This window comes from Varanus komodoensis, unplaced genomic scaffold, assembly GCF_004798865.1.
Source record: "Varanus komodoensis strain SLA01 unplaced genomic scaffold, ASM479886v1 scaffold1, whole genome shotgun sequence".
In the NCBI taxonomy this organism is placed as follows: Eukaryota; Metazoa; Chordata; class Lepidosauria; order Squamata; family Varanidae; genus Varanus; species Varanus komodoensis.
The window spans coordinates 26483414-26504665 of record NW_025335268.1 but is presented as its reverse complement, the minus strand read 5'-3'; the positions used below and the strand labels follow the sequence as shown (position 1 = coordinate 26504665).

The 21252-nt window shown below is 39.7% G+C and overlaps 1 protein-coding gene across 4 annotated transcripts in view; it reads right to left on the bottom strand.

Moving 5' to 3' along the window:
* PCNX2 (pecanex 2) overlaps positions 1–21252 on the bottom strand; it is a 133022-nt gene that overhangs the window by 87680 nt on the left and 24090 nt on the right. For all 4 annotated transcript variants that reach the window (XM_044420281.1, XM_044420255.1, XM_044420263.1 and 1 more), the window contains 5 exons: positions 17973–18108; positions 15618–15760; positions 11430–11583; positions 11291–11323; positions 4896–5067 (listed from right to left, as the gene is read on the bottom strand). In XM_044420281.1, the coding sequence (XP_044276216.1) occupies positions 4896–5067; positions 11291–11323; positions 11430–11583; positions 15618–15760; positions 17973–18108 (638 nt within the window). The remainder of the gene's footprint in view (positions 1–4895; positions 5068–11290; positions 11324–11429; positions 11584–15617; positions 15761–17972; positions 18109–21252) is intronic.

Below are 21252 nucleotides of genomic sequence, written 5' to 3'. Positions count from 1 at the left end.
AAGGCAGCTTACATCTCCTCCTCCTCCATCTTATCCCCACAACAACAACCCTGTGAGGTAGGTTGGGCTGAGAGTCTGTGACTGGCCCAGAGTCACCCAGTTGGCTCCATGGCTGAGTGGGGACTAGAACCCAGATCGTCTGAGTCCCAGTCCATGCTCTTAACCACTACACCACACTGGCTCTCTGGATCAGAGGGAATTAATCCCTGTGGGGTGGAGTGGGTGTAACTATTGATGGTGCTCCTGTCCCATGTACTTTTTCATGTTGAAATTATGTGTGCAATTTTTAGACAGAGAAATATACACAAATTTAAGTGCCAGAAAGTAAATGGAGGCAAAATTTGCACCAATTTACAAGCAGGACTGCAGGTGTACATTTCCTCTACATTTAGTTGCCAATCTTTAAATTGATGCAAATATTCTTTTCATTTACTTTCAAGCAGTTATATTTGCATATATTTCTGCATTTTTAATTGTCAGCAAGTATTCTGAAAAGGAACTATGAAAAGGTAAGGGGAGAGGAAATAATATCCCCCATTTTTGGAGTAGCTGTAGAATCAAGGAAGTGCTAAAAAGGTGGAGAAAACTGAGAAATGTCAGTTCAGCACTTCAAACTGAGAAGATTGCATTGGTATGTGGATGACAGAGTGTGTCCGCCCTTTCTGGGGCACCTACTTTTGCTGCTTTTTGTCTATCTACTGGTGCTTTTCAAATGACAATGCAGCAATTTGGAAATTATCCTAAATGCACTTTCACCTTGTCAGCTTCCATGTGGGTTAGCTAAGTCACTTGGCAGCTCCCCTTGACAGCTGAAACTTACAAGGAAATTTACCAAGCAATGCGACACATATCATACAGCCATAAGAATGTACTTCTGAAAGATCAATCCCCTCCCCATGGACATAACCGCACAGTTTTCTGGATCAGAAAAAGAATCATGACCATAATTCTGCATGTTTGAGGCTCCAAAAAAACCCCAAAAACCCCAGCAACAAGCAGATCTCCAATCAACTGAATGGTACAAAGAAGTTTGGAATATAGCAGTTATTGACAAGTTGATGTGTAAGATAATGGTGAAAAAAGGATTGCTAAAGAAGAATGATTTTAATAATATATGGGGTATGTTTATTGAATATGTATTAATAAAAGGCGAAGGTAATAAACCCTCAAAGGATGTATTGCAATTTTGGATGGAAGAGGATATCTAGGAAAGGGCAGAAAAATAAATAACAACAAGGCACTCATGGTTCTGGTGGAGGGGTGCACAAACAGTGATTTCTGTATTTTAAACTTTTTTTCTTTTTTACATGATTTTTGTATTTGTATCTTTAAAAAAAACAAAAACAAAGAGCAGCAAGCAAAATGAATAGTGCTCAAATTTGAAAGGTAAACGGTCCAGCTGGAGGACCAGGAAAAGGAAGGCCAAAACAAGTAAGGCTAGCTGGGCAAACTATGGGTCCCTATCTACCGCAACTGCCTCTTCCTAACTGTTCTGCTGAGGTTTTGAGGTGGGTTCTCCTGCTTCTCCCTCCTGAATGTATCACCATCTTTTTAATTCCCCCTAGCAAATTCGATCCCCAAAATATTTTTTTAAACATTAAAATAAATACTTCTGCCGTGATCCCCCTTCTCCCACTATGCATTTCCTCTCTTTCTCCATGTTTCAGGAAGTAAACAGGGCAATAGGTGCTGCTCATTGCCAACTAAACAAAGGAAGTGATGACGCCTGTGTTGCTAGGCAACCATGGGCAGGTGGGAATGGATGCCTTGGGCATCCCCTTCTGTTGCCACTCTACCGTGTTGTTTCACCACAAATGGGAAAATGCAGCTCCATGGTCCAGTCATCATGACAAACCACTGCTGTGAATGGCAATCATAGAAAAGACCATTGTTTCTATGGTTCAGCCTACCGCTGGGTCCAGACAATGAAATAATCCCACATGATTAAAAACCCCACAATTGCTTGTCATGACATGTGAACCCAGCCCGTGTGTGTTCTCGTCTTTCTTCACCATCCCAATGGGTGTTATATCATTGGGAAACTGTTCAGATCCTTTCGGACCTATCGGTTCAGACACATTCTCTGAAATGTGCCTCTACCTAGGGATTCCAGAGGAGAAAATTATAGGAAGACCAGCCTGTGAAGTTTTTTAAGTTCAGTGGTTCCAGCTCTCATGAATACATGCTACTTCCAGTACCAGAAGCAGTACGCCTCCATATACCAGTTGCTCAGAAATAAGGATAGGAAGGTGCTATTATTCTCTCATCCTGCTTGTCAGCTTCCCACTGGCCGCTGGTTGGCTACAGTGTGAAAAGAATGCGGGACAAAATGAACCATTTAACTTATCTAGTGTGGATCTTATGCTTTTGCAGTAGTAAAGCTTGATAAGCTTTGTGACGGTTTTGGCCAATGTACCAAAGATGCTCTTTATTAGATTATTCCAACTCTAAGCACTAACTGACAGGCAGGTTGAATCAACAGGTTACCAAGCAACCAAAGGAAATATCTAAAACACATCTGCTGGAGTCTATGGCCCATTCTTCGGCAATAAGGGAACCATTTGCCCAATTACACACTCATTAAGACAGGAAATTAAATCCAAGATTTAAAAAGGAATAAAGTCAATTGTATGCTGAAGCAAAGAGGTGACCCTTAATATGGAAAAGCTAAATGACCGCCCTGCCCCACAAAAATAGAATGTCTGTTTCACAGACAAGCTGCATAATTATGAGAGTCTAGAAAGAAAGAAAAGAAAAAGAGAATTTATGAGTTGCCTGCAGGAAAGTCTAAGATATACACAGCAGCAGTGCCAAAAATAAACAGGCCTGGTGGATTCAATGGTGGATTTTCCATACTGTTCTAGGACTATTCCGAACTGCTATAGAAGACCAAGAGGTTGAGGAAGTAAACTTAAACAGTAACTTTGCCCCACAAACCTGAAATCTGTCCACCTCTGTGGACAGGATGGCAAGCAAATTATTTCATTCAGAACATGTCAGCTAGTAGAACCCACATGACTCAGCCAGCCCTAACATCACCTTATTTTATTCTACTTCTCTGTTTCTTTTAAGTGCTCAAAAAAGCCATCAAAATCCACACACATTTATCTAACCACAAGTTAAGTTAAAGTGTGTGCACAGGCTACTTTGATACCTTTGCATCCAACTTTTCCCCATCAAGGAGTTCAAACCAAGTAAAACCTTTTTCTGTTAAAATGGTGTATTGAAGTCAATTTATGCTTCATTTATCTTCAAAAGCAGCCTCCAGCAGGAGAGCCATCTGTGGGAAGGGGGCCTGGAAGGCCAGAGGCAGCTCTGGGAAGAGGAAAGCCTGTGTGCGCAACGGAGGTGGAATTTCAAGGAGGGAGGATGAGGCTTCTGTGTCCCAGAAGAACAAATAAAAGCTCTGTTCTGTTCCTTAAACTGGACTACTGTCCTCTCCAAAGAATAGTCTGCCTGGCTGAGCTGCTGAAAAAGGCCGGAAAGCTACGTAACAACACGCTTCAGTTAAAAGTATTCCAAAGCTTGCTGGAATAAACGTGTTTTCATAGTGCAACAAAAGGTGAGCAAAAATGCAGTGCAGGAGACCTTTGGGAGGTTATTCCTGTCCTTGGCACTATGACAGAGCAGGCCCTGGTCATCATGCCTGTGTGCCTCCCATGATTCCGATTTCTAGAAATTGGATTTAGGGATTCTACAGTGGACCAGTTTTTTCCTAATCATGTGGATTCAGTAGACTTGTGCTTTGTTTTTGCTTCTGGGGGTGGGGGGATTTGTGTTCATTTGCAGTAGTGCTAATGCAATTTAGTGCAAGTAGAATGAAATTCTGGTTAAAAAATAATCCAATCTAATGAGCAGATCTAATGAAATGAAAGATACCTGACAATATGTGAAAACTGTGGTATGGATGGAACGGATTTAACAAAATCTGCACCTCCTTATCTACATCCAGCCTCCAAGGCATGGCAGGGGCTCCAATATTGCACTTGAGTTGGACAAGTTCACATGGAAGTTTCATCTTGCGGGCAAATACACTTACGGAAGTGCAAGAGCCACTGCAGGGCCAGAGCAGCTTTCAAAGGGGGAAATACGGAGCAGAGGAAGTTGGAGAAGACAGTCCCCATCCACCATTGAACTGCTCCCATTTCTTCTACTGCCCACCATCATCTTCATTTCGTACCTCCCCATAACCAAAGCTCTCTGGGCAGTTTATAACAAGCCTCATGCCCTGTTACATGAGGGCCCCAGATGGGTCTTTGGCTTCACAAACATACATTTGGAACAGCACCAGTGTGGGTACTTGTGTGTGTACACATGGGGGTTCAGTGAGAGAAGATAAGGAACAGCCTGTGGAAGATGACCAGAAGGGAAAGTAGCAATGGGGTGGTGGGGGGCTATGGGAAAGGAAAATAATCCAAGTGGCCAGATGGTGAGAAGAGAAGCAGGGCTATTCTGCCCCCTCTGCTGAGATGCAGCCAGGACTTCGGCTCTTCAGCGTCGGGACCAAGCCAGCAGCCATGTCAGCAACGTCCGAGGGAGAAGCAGCAGCAGTCAGGCAACGCCTTTCGATGGCTTCCGCTTGGGGGTTGCCAGCCTCCTGCTTCCGAGGGCCACTGCTGAGCCCATTTCAAGCTGATCACTGCAGCACCCTCTCCCACTTTGCATCTGGCATGACTAATGCGTGGCCATGCATAGCACACGCTAGTAGCCCTTGCTGGGCAGAAAGGCAGGGCATAAATAATTTTATAATCATAAATAACATATAAACTAAGTGTAAAGCCTTGTTCTTCATGACACTCCTACTCTCAAAGAAAAATGCAAAAAAAAAAAGTGTGCGCTGACAAATTACAAGCATTTGATTGCCACATATTGATTACTAGGCAATTTCAACTCACCTATGACATGGTCTCTGGCTGCCTGAAATGATCCAGGTGAGAAGATCTTCAAGCCATATACTGTATAAACTGAGGGACTTCTGTTTTTGGAGCCTGCATCTAGCAATAAAATAAGGCCACACAATATACAAAAATATACAGGCCTGCTATAGATTATCATCTGATTGTGGCCCTGGAAAAGCAGATAAACAGAATATATATTTAATCCTGATGTGATTGCAGTTAGGTATCAAATGTTAAGAGTGCATAAAACGGCAGTACAACACTTACCTATGCATCTAGCATAGTAGTGTGTTACACATAATTCTATTCATTTCAGAATCCAAATGAACGTGGCACATGCATAAATGTTTTCATAACAATTTCTTTTCTATGACATACAGCACTAATCACAATAAAACACTGCGTACTCCAGCTAGAGTAAAATGTTAAGTCTTAACCTCTTAACCACAAATGTCAGAATTGAAGTGCCCGAAGGATTGTGCCGCTGCCACCCACAGTTTTGAGAACCCTGGGGGCCTCTTGTAACATTTCCTTTAGGAGCATGGGAGCTGATGCAGTGTTGCCTCTTCTCATGCTGCTTGGGCTTGGTAGTGTCAGATCTTAGCCACATGGGAGGAACACTGTTCATCCAATTGATGCAAAAGTCAAAGGCCAGATGGAAAAGATGCCGTGGTGTGAACTTCTCCCATGGGGCTTCCGCCATCCGACAAGATGGAGTAGCCACATAACTCCTACCCTGCTAAAGACAATGTTGGAAGACGCACTAAGTTGCTGATTTAAACTTCTATGCAAGTTTCAAAGAGTATAGAAATTTAGCGGGGGCAGCCTGTGATCAAAGGCACTAAGAGTGTTGCAAATAAATAAAATGCAATCCAGGAACAGGGTGAACATAATTCCTCCACCGCACCACTCTTCCCTAATTAGTTTTTAATGCTAAAGACTGTAAGTGTGTGAAAGGCCAGAACTCAAATGATTATTTAATTTCCCTGTTGTTGTGCTTTTTGAATTAGCATCAAGCTATCTCGTGCAATTTCACTCCAATGCACATTTGTGAATTATACTGGACTATGGTATGGCACCCTGTCAGGCCTACTTGTGGAGCCATTTTGAATGGTGCTTATGCTTCAATTCACATGTATTATAGAATGTAAAACATGTTGATGCTTGCAACATGTTAATATGGTACTACTTCACTCTGATGCTTTTAGCTCTGTTATATGTGGCTTTCATTCCAGATAGCCAGGAGAAAGGCCAATGCTAGTAACCTAAAAATATGGAAGCAAATTCTTTAAAAATTTGCCAAGCACAGAGCAGAAAAGAAAGGAAATTAGAAGTGCAAAAAGACTAAAGTGTATGCAGCCTTCTTCTTCCAGAAGTGTGACAGATCCAGTCTATTCAGATTTTCAGGAGAAGGGTCAAAACCACACTCATCTACAAGGCATTTGGGAAGGGCTGATCAGGTTAACAGGAAGTTGCTCTGTTTTTATGCTACCACTATTTATTGTGGTACTGATTCAGCATTTGAAGTCTTATGATAGATTTCTTGACCTGGTACCCTCCAGATGTTTTGGACAATGAGCCCAAGTCAGTTTGGCTGAAGATCTGTAATGCTGAGACTCATCCAAAGTATGTAGAAATGAAGGCTGTTTTATGTTTTGATCATTGTGAATCACTCTAAAGACCTCTTTTAGGAAGGGTAGAAAGAGAATAGAAATACTTTTTTAAAAAGGAGTAAAATAAATTCAGGAGAAATTCCACTAAAGAAGATATTCCACTAAACTGATTCCTTGAAAATAAGAAAGCAGTTCACAATACAGAGCTGTTCCATCTTGAGATGACATCTAATCCCAGAGTCTTTTTCCAGCAGTGACTTTTTAGTTATCTCTGGGAAGTTCAGAAGAAAGGCATGAAAGCAGATAGGGCATCCCACTTGTTTGTCCCCTAACGTTTAGTGTTCAAAGTTACATGTCCAGAGGCATTGTGTGTTTTAGGTCAGCTCTTAATAATATTAGCTGGGTTGAGTTACATGCTTGGGTAATGTGGTTGATATAATGGGAAGAAAGTGTGCTCATGGTAAAGCTGAATAAACTACTGGTCCAATATGATGTCTCCATCTGGAAAGCTGCAGGTTGAAAAGGCTGGTTTAGTACTACGAGAATGAGTCTCTGCGGCTGTTCATATAACATGACATAAGAGCCCACCAAGGGTTATTTAACCTATGATGAGAGTGCAGTGTGTGCAACTGCCATTCTGAATATGCAACTCCCCCTTGGGGATTATCATATCTCGCAAACTCAGAGAGCTTGAGTTAAATAACCCACAGTGAGTCACAGCATGGCATTGAACCCTAAACCTCTCCTTCAGCATGGCAATAAAGAAGTGTTAGAAAGTTTTTGCTTCTATTTTCAATTTAGCAGTTTTAGTGTATTGTCTTAGCTATGATTAAACTTAGCTTGGTTAAGTTGAAAAAAGACAGCTTCATAATCTGCATTAAATTGTCTTGTTTTGACAAACCATAGTGAAGATTGATCATGGTTTGACTAAGTTTTAGAGGTCAATACAAAATGTGGTTAATCTATGATAAAGGCAGATTTTTTTGGCCAGGTCAGAGGTTGAGAAGGAAGTGCACAAGCCAGAGTTTTGCATAGGCTGATCCTTGGAATGCTAAACTATGCTTAAGTGCTGTGTCTGACTGAAACCCTTCTGTGAAGTAATTCTCAATAAACTAACCTTGTTTGCACAAAATGTTGACCTGTGGTTTATCAAACTACAAGAACAAAACATAAGAACATGAGAAAAGCCATGCTGGATTAGAATAGTGGTCCAGCTAGTCCAACATTCTGTTCATACAATGCCAAACCAGCTGTCCACATAAACAGGCTATCGGTACAACAGTTCTATCTTGCCCAAGTTTCCCAACACGCAGTGTACACAGGCGTGATGCCTCTGATATCGAAGGTGACCTACAGACATGACGGCTAGTTGCCACTGATAGCCTTCACCTCTGTGACTTTGTCCATTCCTCTGTTGAAATCATCCAGACTGGTGGTTATCACTACATCCTGTGGAAGTGGATTCCATAGTTTAACTATGCGCTATATGAAGACGTACTTCATTTTATCTGTCCTGAATCTCCCAACAATCATTCTACCCTCCTATTATGCCTCCCCTTATTCACCTTTTTTCTGAGTAAAACTATCTCAGCTGTTGAAACCTTTCCTTATAGGAATGCTGTGCCAATGCTGTCATTATTTTGCTTGCCCTTTTTGTACTTTTTCTAACTCTACAATATTATTTTTTCAATTAAACTATGGTATATTGTCCTATCCAGGATTTGTCCGGCAATCAAGCAAACTGTGGTGCATTCTCTCAATCTCTAGTTCATTTGTTTGCTTTCTCCTTTGGCCTCCACCTGCCTTCCTCTTCTGACCATTGCCTCCATGTATCCCAAATGTCTTTGTGGTATTGTAGGATTGGCATCTAGAGCAGCTGGGTACTTGTTACCAGTTTTGGTCACTGCTTGTATAGCCTGAAAACAACCCATAAACAATCCACAGCTCAGGATTCACATGTAGTAACAGTTGATTGTTGAAACAACCCAGAGTTCATAAGCCAACAACAAACCATGGGTTCTCTTTCTAGGATGTTTGTTATGGTTTGTTAGTGTGGTTAAGTTCACATTTCTGACAATCAAGAATTCAACAATCTATGGATTACATAAACTCTGACTGGGTTCAGATGACACACTGCCATTTCTGACTGCCATTTCTTTCCATAATGAAAGGCTCCAAGCATTTTTTTCAAAACAGATGTGCTGTGTAGAGCGTAGACTATGAAGCACTTTGGCTTGTATATAATACCAAACCTAAAAAGATATCAAGATCAGAGCATCAAGAATAGGGGATATTATACTATGAATTAGCAGTGTGTGTGTGTGTGTGTGTATATACACATGCACGCACGCACACACACATGCATAATTGGAGCAAAACTTCACTGGCATTTCTAAACTCGAGCCCAGTATTGTATGAGAAAAATACTTTCATTAAAAATCATTAGGTGCTTTGTCTTTCCTACTACAGCAAATCAGGCTTTGATGTTATTATAGTGCAATTCTGATTAATCCAATTTCTTCTCATTCTAAAACAAATGTGCACATTATTAATGTCTGCCCATGCAACTGATCTGATTACCATTCATGTTACTGCACACAGCCAAACTGACAAACAGAACTTATATTTAGCACTGAGAAAATTACCTCTTTAGTGAGGTCTGAATATTTATTTCTTATAAATCACTGAAAACATCATATGTAATACTGTCTGGAACTACAAACTAATGTGCTTTTTAATAGAAATACTCAGTTTGCATCTAAGCATGAAATGCCTTTCAGCTCTGATATATCTAGCAATTCCATATGGTTTATGATATTAATTTTTTCAGAGAAAAATGTAGTAAAATTGAAGATTAATATTACTTATGACATAAATTGTAATAAACATTGATATGAAAATGAATGCAAAACTTGGTGATTTGAGGCCATGCAGTTTGAGCCTGAGGCACTCAGGATCTTAATTCTACAGTCTTGCTGACTGGTGCAGAGCAGATGCCTTTTCCTTAGTAAACATTGCAAAGGGCTATAAATTGGTAGGAGAGCCCTTGCTCTCTGTATGCATAACAGCCCAAGTTCGATCTCCTGAATTTCTGTGTAAGGAACGACAAAGCTGGTAAACACTTCTCCAGCTTATTTATTTGTTCACTGCATTTTTAAACCACTCAGTAGCAAAAAATCTCATGGTAGCATGTGACATTAAAAACATAATGTCCAAGCAGCAGAAGTAACCACAAGCTGCAATCAAAATAAAATAAAATGAGGTCAGATTAAAACTAGGAGTAAAACCAGCCAATAAAAATAAAACAGTGGTCGTGTTTTCATGGCATGCTAAGCTACCCTGTGAACAAGTCACAGTAGGTCGGTTGGTTGTTCTCCAAACAACACATGGTAGTTCTTTTGATTGATTAAACAGAAAAGGGATAGCGATCAGAATGGGCAGGGGGAGACAGGACTGGTTTCACCATGAAAGTCACTGGGTTACTGGCTGGAGGACCAAGGTGGATAGAAGGGAAGTGCACAGCTTACTTATAGGGTGATTCGGCATGATGCACAAATGTTGCCAGACCTAGTCATTGATAATGCATAGAATAAATATATAAATGGTCAGATCCTACAACAACTCATTTTCCTTTACGCAGAGAACCAAACAGTGCACTGTATTTTGCCTGAGGCATGTTGTCCTCAGTGAGATACAAGCAGGACAATTAAAAGTTTCAACCAACTGAATGTCAAACCTTAAATTAAAATACTTGTGTCTTAGATGCATAGTTCCAGAGCTGTAATAATCCAGGGGTATGGAATTCTGCACATATCCAATTAAAGGGAAATCATTGTTCTCTATTCAGCACAATAATGATTGTCCAAATTTCTAATATGCTCTAAAATGGACTACCTCAGTCTTTTCCTAACCTAGTGTCCATCCAAATATGTTAACCATTTTGGCTGAAGATGCAGGTGATAGTCCTACACATCTTGAGCTCAACAGATTGGGTAACACTAGATAATGAACAGTTTTGATTATTAACTGTTAGCACCAAAAAGGAGATGGGCAAGTAAGTGCACTACTCATCTTTCCAAAAATCCAGTAAACATATGGAATAATGAAGTACACAGTTCAGACAGGTGGATCTATAGTTTCGAGATATGCACCTAGATGTGCATATCCCCATGGAGAGAAAGGTGTGAGTCACCGCTTCAGTAAGTTAGATCCAGTTTAGTCATAACTAAATTAAATCCCACTACTTTCAATGGGTCTCTTCTAAGCATAACTAAATTTGAATTCAACTCAGTAACTGGAAACACAAAAACTGAACCTAAAACACATTCTCTTACAGTAGCTCTAGGTAACATCTGTAGCTACATTGTCTGCTGGGGATATGCTAATTGTGTCCCCACAGTTAGTGGATTCCATGTTTCTCAGCTTGACACTGCTTAATAAAAACACTGGAAGAATATATCATAACTATACACTATTGATTCTTTAATTAAGCTTCTTGCACTTGTGGTGCTTTGATGTTCATAGTAAAAGGCTGACTCAGATAATTCAAAATGATAGAGAACAGGTTAATGTAAAAAACATGTCATATGTGATTACTCATATGTTTTTTCTTAGTTACTTTGTAGCAATCATGAAGAGCAAATCAGTTTTTGATTATTCAATTTTCCATTGTTAATGCAGTTACAATTCTAGAAAGATGGCTTATTTCAACTATTGTGCAAAAACATATCATATACATAGGACAGTGATAAAATCCTTTATCTGTTTGCTGAAACTTACATGTATAGGTGAGGCAGGGTCTGGCTGAATGCTCTAAATGCAAAACAAGATTCATCACATTAGTTATGAGGTTTGTTTGAATTACAGGATGCAAAATGGATTGGAAATATCTCTGTGTATTAAACTCTGATATTTTTACCTTTAGAAGGGAGTATTGACAGCTTGCCATGATAAGACAGAACAGGAAGAGCCAAATGTCTTTACAAAAACCTTGGTTCATAATTAGAAAGCCAAGAAAAGAAACAAGGATTACTAGCAGAATTGCCAAAACATTCTCCTTGATATCTTCTGTCCTGTAGGAATAAAACACCAATACTTTTTTCAAAGAAAGAAATGTAGCCATAACTATAAAATTCCTAACTTTGTTTTTGTGTTTTACAAAGTGCTGTCTACAGAATTTACGTGGAATCAATGAATGTTAAGTAAGCCTAACTTTCTCTGGATGGCCCAAGCGAAATCCTCATGTATGCTCAGATGAATACATAGAACCAACTTTTGCAGGCTTCTCTGTATGTAGCTACCCACATCACCAAAATGAACAGAAGAGCACTTATGTGTGGGAGAGCACTTACGGGTGTGGAGGCTTTGCACATGAAAGCCTCCACATCTGCACAAGTTTGCCAAGTGAACAGCCAGCAGGAACATTATTTAGGAATGACAGGAAAGCCACCAATATCCTCATGCTTCAAACCAGATGTGATTGTTCCTTTGGAACACCAGTGTTTCTTGATATTGTATCTACATAATGACTGCAGGCAAAATCCTATACATGTTTAGACATGTTTTTCTGTCTAAGCATGCACTGGATTATGTCCTGCATCACTACAGTAAATGTGTTTATAGACCAGGCAACTGCGTCCAACATGCAAATTGCTTTGTTTTAAGGAGGAGGGAAGAACTGTATGATTATTATGGGTATAGTTCTTATGAAACAAGAAATCACTACAATGAATGCTCTTAAACTATAGCTGGCATTTGTTTTTGTCTAGTTATATTATATTGTATAAATCAAAGAATGGGTCTTTAAACTTCTGTGACACTGCTCCATTACTGAGATCTGAAACTGTGCCATAAGCAATAGGCTATTTGTTTGTTTATTCATACCACTGATGATCTGCACTCCTGGAGGAAAAGTACCATACAGGGTGGTGTACAACATAAAAAACTTACAACAATATAAAGCAATCAACCAAAGAGTCAGGTCCAACATTTCGAAGAAGAAGCAAAATAATCGAAGAAGCAAAATACTATCCGCCACACTCAAAAACCTGTGGTAATAAAATTGCCTTCAAGAACACAGCAGTGGGGAGCAGTACAGCCACCCTACAAAAGGGGCAACTACTGGGTGCACTACTTACGGGTGCAACTACTGAGAAAGGCCCCTTTCTTGTCCCACTCACATGTTTCCTGCCTAGATGGGTCATAGGAGAGACCTCTCCATCTGATCTGAGGAAGTGACGGGCAAAGGATATAGAAGGAGGGCAGGGATAATGCTCAGAGCAAATTTTAAGTTCTCCTGGTGTATTCAGGGTTAGGTCTCAAGAGTTCAGAATTTACAAGCTGGCATGACATCTGGCAAACTCCCCACGCCCCCTGCATTCTTCTTTGTATTTCAAGGTTCCACAATTGCACAAAAGGATGGACATTCACAGACAGTGGCTGATCAGCATTAATATACCAGAACACTTACTGCTCATCAACACATTGCAATTTTTTTTTCAGGTAATGAGAAACTTTAATGGGTACATGTCAGGCTACCTGCTATTATGGATAGATCTCTGATCAGCTCACTGATCCTACACATTGAATTTCCTGGTACATGAGACAACAGTTTGTTTATACGTGGCACTGCTGCAATAATAAAAGCAGGGAGGTGGAGTTCAATTTTAAAGGAATAGGAAACTTTCTTCTTCCCTGCTAATTATCCCTTTGCAGGGTCTCTCCCTGCACATTTCTCTCCATTCAGCCCATTTATGCTGTCAGACCATGGCCGAAGATAAAAGCGCCTGGTGGAACAGACTAAACATTATGAAGCTGCAGGTGAAAGAAGGCTTCAGTGCCACCACTCAAATGTTCCACTTGCCCTAAAATCCAGCCCCTTTTCACTCGCTTTAGATTAGGACACATCCAGGTTTAAACTAAACGTCACCATCATGTGTTGTTTGCACCACAATGGCTATAGTGATTCCATTAACAGGAATTTACAGAACACAGATTGGTCCAGTTTTGTGGGAAAAGCTTCAGTTACTGACGCCTGAAGATGTGGAAAAGTGCTTGGCCAGGTTCAGCATACCACCTGTATGCTGGACTATTGCCTGTCATGGCTTATTGTTAGAACTAAGGAAGGAATTCGCACCTGGGTCCAGGAGGCTGTAAATCCCTCCTTGATAGAGGAAGTCGTGCCAGCCTCTTTAAAAGAGGCCATGATTAAGCCACTCCTGAAAAAGTCCAACTTGGACCCAGAGGATGTGAATAACCACAGGCCTATTGCCAGCACTCCCTTCCTGGGCAAGGTGCTTGAGTACATGGTGGCCAAGCTTCTCCAAGCACTATGGGTGAAACTGATAATCTAGATTCATTTCAATCAGGCTTCAGGCCTAGTTTTGGAATGGAAACTGCCTTGGGCACCCTGTGGGATGACCTTTGCTGGGAGAAAGACAGGAGGAGTGCAACCCTATTGATTCCCCTGGACCACTCAGTAATTTTCAGTATCATCAAACATGGTATCCTTATGGATAGGCAGGTTGGGTTAGGAGTAAGATGGACTGCATTTCAGTGGCTCCACTCCTACCTGAACAACCAATTCCAGAAGATGGTGCTGGGAGATTATTATTCTGTTCCATGGAGTACTGCAGAGCCCTATTTTATCCCCCATGATTTTTAACATTTACATGAAACCGCTGGGAGTTTTCCAGAGGTATGGGCTGAGGGGGCATCAATATGCAAATAAAACTCAGCTCTACCTCTCTTTTTCATCAAACCCAGGTTAGGCAGTGGCCATTCTGAATCGGTGTCTGGTCTAGGTAACGGACTGGATGAGGGCCAATAAACTGAGACTAATACACAGAAGACAAAGGTGATGTTGATGGGTGGTCTGTCCAGTTGGAAAATATTAATCCTGTCCTGGACAAGGTTGCACTCCCCCTAAAGGACATGGCTTGTATTTTGTGGTTGCTCCTGGATCCATTATTGCCACTTGAGTTACAGATGAACTCAGTGGCGTGGAGCACCTTTTATCAGCTTGGGCTGATTTACCAACTACCTTTCTATGTAGACAGACAGAGCCTAACTACAGTAATCCATGCTCTGGTAACTTCTTGTTTGGACTACTGTATGTGGACCTGCCTTTGAAAATGGTGCAGAAACTTCAGTTGATTCAAAATAGGTCAGTGTGGCTGTTAATGGGGACTGGCCTACAAGATCATACTACACCAGTCCTCTTTCAGCTGCTGGTTGCCATCTGGACCTAATTTTAAGTGCTAGTATTAACATTTAAAGCCCTAAATGGCTTGGGGCCAGATTACCTGAAGGAATGTCTCTTCCTGTATGTACCTACCCAGGGCCTAAAACCATCCTTTTGAATTCTTCTCAGGAAGTAAGCAGGGGGACCAGGAGAAGGGACTTTTCAGTTGCAGCATCCCATCTTTAGAATAAACTCCCCAAAGAGGTACACCTGGTGCTCGCTTGTTTTTCTTTTTGGTGCCAGGTGAAAAACATTTTATTCTCCAGGTATTTTAATAGCTAACTTTTTAGTTTTAATATTGTCTTTTATGATATAAAGCTGTGTGCCGACTTGATTAGTTGTTAGGGTTTGTTGTCATTGTTATTTTATGGGCTTCTTGCTTCATTGTTTTACTGTGATATGGTTCATGTGCTTTCTTGTTTATATGCCCTTTTAACTCTGTAAACTGCCCAGAGAAGCTTTTGGCTATTGGGTAGTATAAAAATGAAATAAATAAATAGTTGATAATGCATCACTAGACCTATATCTTCCACTAGGCCTCAGTGAAGCACAGTGCATACCAAAAGCACACATCAGTGCATTTGACCTATATTGATTATACTGCTGATCAGACTATTGAGAGGAAACATGCTTTGCAAAATGCAGAAAAATATTATAATACTTTTGAAATAAACTCACATGTTGTGTTTTAATCTGGAATGTAACTGTAAGCAGATTTGCAAACCTCACAGTGACTCTTGCCTTCACCCTAAAGTCTCCCTGATCCATCTCTCAAAATCTCCAGTGAAAGTCCCGGTCTGAAGAACTACTGAATGGCATTAATCCAATGTAAAGCAATGTGTGAATATACACTTAGAAACATACCTATCTAGCAATGCCAGCAAAGTCAGTCGATCATACCAGACTTTTATCCATTTGCCAGGAAAGATTAAAAATTTGTAAAATTGTCTATTAATTTTTCTCTGTACTGATGAACATGAAGAATCTTCAAGGTCTTCACTAAAATGCTTTAAAATAAAATCAAAAAGGACTATAATTGGCATTGTTTCCATAACATTGCATTGTCCAAGTACTAAAAGAAAATTTCATTTCCCTGTCCATGGAAGAAAGTAGGCTATTTTCTTTGTACTCACAACATTATGCCACAAACCATTACAACTGTAACGAAGCAAAACAATTATATAGTCCACTTCATTCAAGATTGCTCTTTAACCTTTGTTTTTGCCAGTGATTTGAATTTTCAAACCACAAACTCTGGATAAACCCTTGAAGATGCTGAAATAAATTCCTTTGACCTTTGTATCTCTGAATAAACAAACTGTTTTCATACTCTATTTTTCCTTTAAATGAAGTACAATTTATTCATCAACTCAACTTTAAGAAACCATAGTACCATCTAAAAAGTTAACATATTTTCTGATCCAGCATTAAATTAGCTAAATGTTCATTATACAACACACCTACTGCAGTTTCTATTGAAAACTGCAAGTTACATGGCTATTTCTTTTTTATTTCAGCAGTGGGAATCTTCCAACATAATTTTGACACGTTGGTAACGATTTCTGTGAAGATACATTCATCCAAGGCATTATGTCAGAATGAGACATCTATGTAATTTGGGCCAGGCTGGGGCTCAACCAACCCCTCAAACAGGAGCTGGGAACATCTTCCCCAAAGAACATCAGATCTGGGGTCCCAATCCAACCCTCCAGGACTCCCTAGATGACCATGACCCTTTCCTTGGTCTCCACCCTTGTTTGATACTTTCCTGACTTTTATGCAGTTTCTTTCCATTCTAAAAAGGTGATACGCTTTTCCAAAGGCTTAGGTAATGACAGTAAGAGCTTTAAACTCCAGTATGCTACTTTTTTTTGTTTTGGCCCCATCCGTTTTGCCTTTGATCCTGCTCACACTACAATGCAGCCCTCAAGAGTGTCTCCAAAGCTGAATTCAGTTCTCAGGCCGAAAGGGGATTGCCACACCTGCCCTTGAATGTGTGTATTGCAGTCTCAGATCTCTGAGATCAAGAGTCTGGAGTGCAACAGGCAGAAAGTCCCATTTTGTTTCATTTGCTTTAGTAAGTTAAGAAAAAAAATGAGATGCCAAAATAAATGGGGTTCCAACTGTCTGGTCAAAGGAAGATGGAGGGGGATGCAGAGAAGCAGTTTTTCTGTGTACATTTTTAAAAATGCCTATTCAATGTAGCCTCTTTGCTTTATTTATCAGGAACTGGGCAACTCTAAGGCACTGAAGGAGCACCTGAAGAGCTAAAAATGTCATGACATTTGAATCCAACGCACCAAACTTACAGAAAACAGAAACAGGTAAGATTTAAATAGAAAACCATGGGAATAACAAAAATGGACAAACTATGTCTTAACCAGTTATGGAAAGAAATGAAAAGCAAACAAATAAATAATGGAAAAAGAAATAATTTACATAAATAAACATTCCTGCTCTGGGTAACAATGCAGGCTAGGACTTTCTACCTCAGTCCCTTTTTGTGCTTTCAGGTGGCATCTCCAGAGCTGTGGCCCAAGCACATAAAGTCCTAGATAGTTCACTAAATTAGGCTGTAGTCAATGGTCATGAAATTCTTGGTCCAGACAAATGCATAAAACTTTTCAGAAATCAGAGGGAACTGTGAGGTTGCGTGTGCATGCTACTGAATGCTGCCCTCTGCATCATTCCAATCAATCCAGCAATCATTCTAAAAGCTTTCCTATGGCAAGGATTATATCAGATCTGCCAATGCACAAACATTGAATCAAAACCACAAGAGGTACAGCAGTATGTTAATTTATCATTGTCAAAAGCAAACAATCCAAATGCATTTCAAAATAAAAGAGTTCTTCATCAGGAAATAAGCTAAGCAGATAATGAACAATAAATGAATAAATGAATATATAATAAGCCTGATCCAGACAATCAACAAGAGTGAGGGATTAGGAAGTGTCCTCACTTTCCCCCAGTAAGAGATGCCTATAGTTTCTCCCAGATGGGAGGATTAATGGAATTGTTTTTACCTGGGCATGCAAAAAGTAGTCCAGCAAATTTAAATACATGTTAAGTATATATATCAATACTTAAAGGGTTATTAAATAAGCCACCGAATCCTAGTAGTAAAAGGTAAATCAATTAAAGAGATGTTAAAAACTCCCTCTGTGGAGCATTTAAACAAGCGTTTAAGTATGTCTTAGGAACTGAGACATGCAGTACCCGTTGAGTTTCAGCTAGGGTTCTCCGTGCCACCATCAGTAACAGCTGCTGTTGCAATGGGCTGGGGCCATGATCTCCAGAAGATATATCCTGACTCTCTGAGGTAGCTGTACTAGAAGAGCTGAAGTGAGTTTCACTGTCACAGAGAAAACAGAATTAATTTGGCAAATGATGCATTAGTGCAATGAAAAGAAAAAGGCGCTTTAAAGCTTCCCAGCTGATCTAATGAAAACTTCAATCTATTTTCTGTTATTAAAGTAGCTCCAATATGCAAATGCTTTTCAATACTATTGCAAATAATCAACCATGCATTTAGTTATTATTTTTCTGTTTCCAGGATTACACTGCCAGGAGCAGGTGTGCGTGCATGTGCCAGATTCCACTGAATCCCCAAACTGGAAACAAATGATTCTGGCTGATTCAGACAAATTCAGGAGATGTCTGAATCAAAAGCAGGGCTCCTCTGCAGTGCACCAAACCCAAATCTGAACACTGAAAATCTGGAATTTGAAACAACATAGCCATGGTTTTCTCTAATAATTGTTATATTTCACATCAACCTTTTATATAAGAAAAACACCAGGGTGGGAGAGAAAAAGGGGAGGGAAAGCAAGGTGTTTTGTTTTGTGATTTATAGCTCTGACACAGGGAATAATTTTACCAAGCCTTTCCAGTCTAGCTTTGTGAGAAGAGATGCTTAAAAAACACATAATTTGGCTAATCTCTGCTAGTTCCCCCCCACCCACAAGAGAAGAAACATCAAAAGCGATTTGGTGGAATTAGAAGGATCTTGGTGGGTGTAGCTTTGGGGAGTTTCTTGAAAATGCTAGATGTTCAAGTCCTTTTGCCTCTGCCACTAATATGCTTCCCATCCATCAGCCACCCTTTCCTATTGCATTCTTTGTGACTTCGCTACCAACTGGACAGGAAACAAAGTCCTAAAATGTTTTTCACTCATACCTTTCTTACTCTTCTGAAATTTTGCAGGTTTCTTGCCTGGGTGCCTCTGACATATACAATTTTCATACAGATTGTCAAAAGAAAGCCCCACAGAGAGGAGAAATGAGAAATGTATCACTTACCCCTTCCACTCCAAATTTAAACATTCCCTTTCCATATACACACACAAACACACTGCACCTATCCGAAAATTTTGCAGGTTTTTTTCTTACACTTTTTCCTTTTTAAAAACTTCTGTGCCTTATTTATCTATGTTATTGCCACCCGGGGACATTGTAAAAGGTGGGATACAATTGTTTAAATAAATAACTAAAATCTAGGGCCACTTTTATTTTGTACATAGTTTTTATAATAATTGTACACAACAAATCAGGGGAAATTTCCCACTTGCATAAAACTCTTTTCACTTTTTTAACTGAAACATGACAGGTTTGATCTCCTCAGATGGGGCAACTATCTGTAAATTTCATTCAATTCTGCCAAAAAATAAAATTGTTGGTAGTTCGCCCCCCGCCCTCAAAATAAACCACTGTAAAGAATCGTAGGACCTCAGCAAAATGAACTGCTAAATCACAACTGAACTGAAATTTGTGACTGATGTACCCTTACACTCCAAAAACAGCATCAGATTATTGATACCCAGGCTATTCAATGGCCCAAAGAATAGATCCATACTTGGTCAGTACCTAGAAGATCCACTGGAAGAAGAGGGAACTTCAGGAGCCCAGCAAAGAGGTTGACTGAGGGTTAGGCCCAATACACATATAACAAGAAACCACCGTGGATGAACTTCCCTCAGACAGCCTGACAGCTATAATATTCACAAAGTTAAATATACTTCACAAATGCAATGCTGTCTTGAATGATAGTTGCCAGATGAACCCTGAATACCACCACCATTTTGTATTTTATGTATATACTTATAATACGCAAACAAGGATTAATATAAGCAGCACAAAAGGAAAAAAAGTAGGATCTTGAAGAACAGTTTTGCCAATTTACAAAATATACCATGTCATATAGATAGCTACCATAGTAACTAGACAAATAATATCTCCAGAATTAATAAATGCATTTTGAAATGAAAGTAACAAATCTGCTTGATGACCATGGTATGTATGCGTGGCCTATGCAAAAGGTACACACTGCCCTCTGCCGACACACTGGAAATCAGTTCATTTACAGTGAGCTTTTGTACATAGCATCATTGGATAAGAAATAGCGCATAACTGTAGCATTACAGGTACTTCATGTTTGTATATAACCAATATACAGACATGCCTGTTGCTTCAGGGAACACAGCTCAAATGTTTATTTGAATGTTAGTGTGTTCAACACCATAGCTGACAGCTGAAAACCTGCTCTAGAAAAACAACTACATCGTTGTTTTAGCCAAGGTACTGATGCTCTGGAATCCTGAAAAAAGCAGTATACTGGCACAAAAAACCTCTGCAGGTTTTCATGGCTATAAACAAACTTCTTAAGATGCAAAGCATCATGTTAAAACTTACTACTGAGTAAACATATGTAGGATTATACTTCAAATCCCTACATTTCATTTAGGAAGTTAGAACAAGGTGCTTTCAGAATTCAATTAAAAACTGGTTAAGTATTCAGGGATAAATAGTCATGTCTGAATAATTTGCTGGCACAATTGCTGGGAATGATTGGGATCTGAATTCACCAAACTCAAGTCATATCTTTGGATAACTGGTTATTTAGGTTCGCATTAAGTACAATGTTCAACCTCACTTGATGTTCCCTTTAAAATTCTATGTAGTAGATACTATTAAAACAAATCCAGACAGAAGACAGGAAGAATATGAGATTCAAAATGTGTTATTCTATTTTCCATTAGCTTCTCTAGAAAATAAATGTTCTTGTGACCTTCTAAATTATACACCTGCCTTTAGTAGGTTACAGGGGCATTGGTTTGATTAAAGACAGGTGCTGCCACCATGTGGCAATGCTTCCTTATACCTTTTTCTTTTTCCATAGATTTGTATGGCATGATCTTACATTTGCAATAGTTCAGTGCATTAATTGCATTAAAACTGCAATGCAATTAATTGTATTTAAAATCTAATTACAATATATTCCTAAGTCTTTTGACAGCATTGGTTCACTATAAGGTTTCAGTTCAGGGCATCCTGCCATGATGGGCTAATTTTGGAAAGAAATATTTAATTTCTGCCTTTCTAACCAATTACTTTTAACCCCATTCCATGTACTCGTTCCTTCTCTGCTACAGCTACACTATAGCAAAATTCTATTCGACTTCTATTCACAGTGCCTGTGAAATTACCAAGCTACAAAGAAA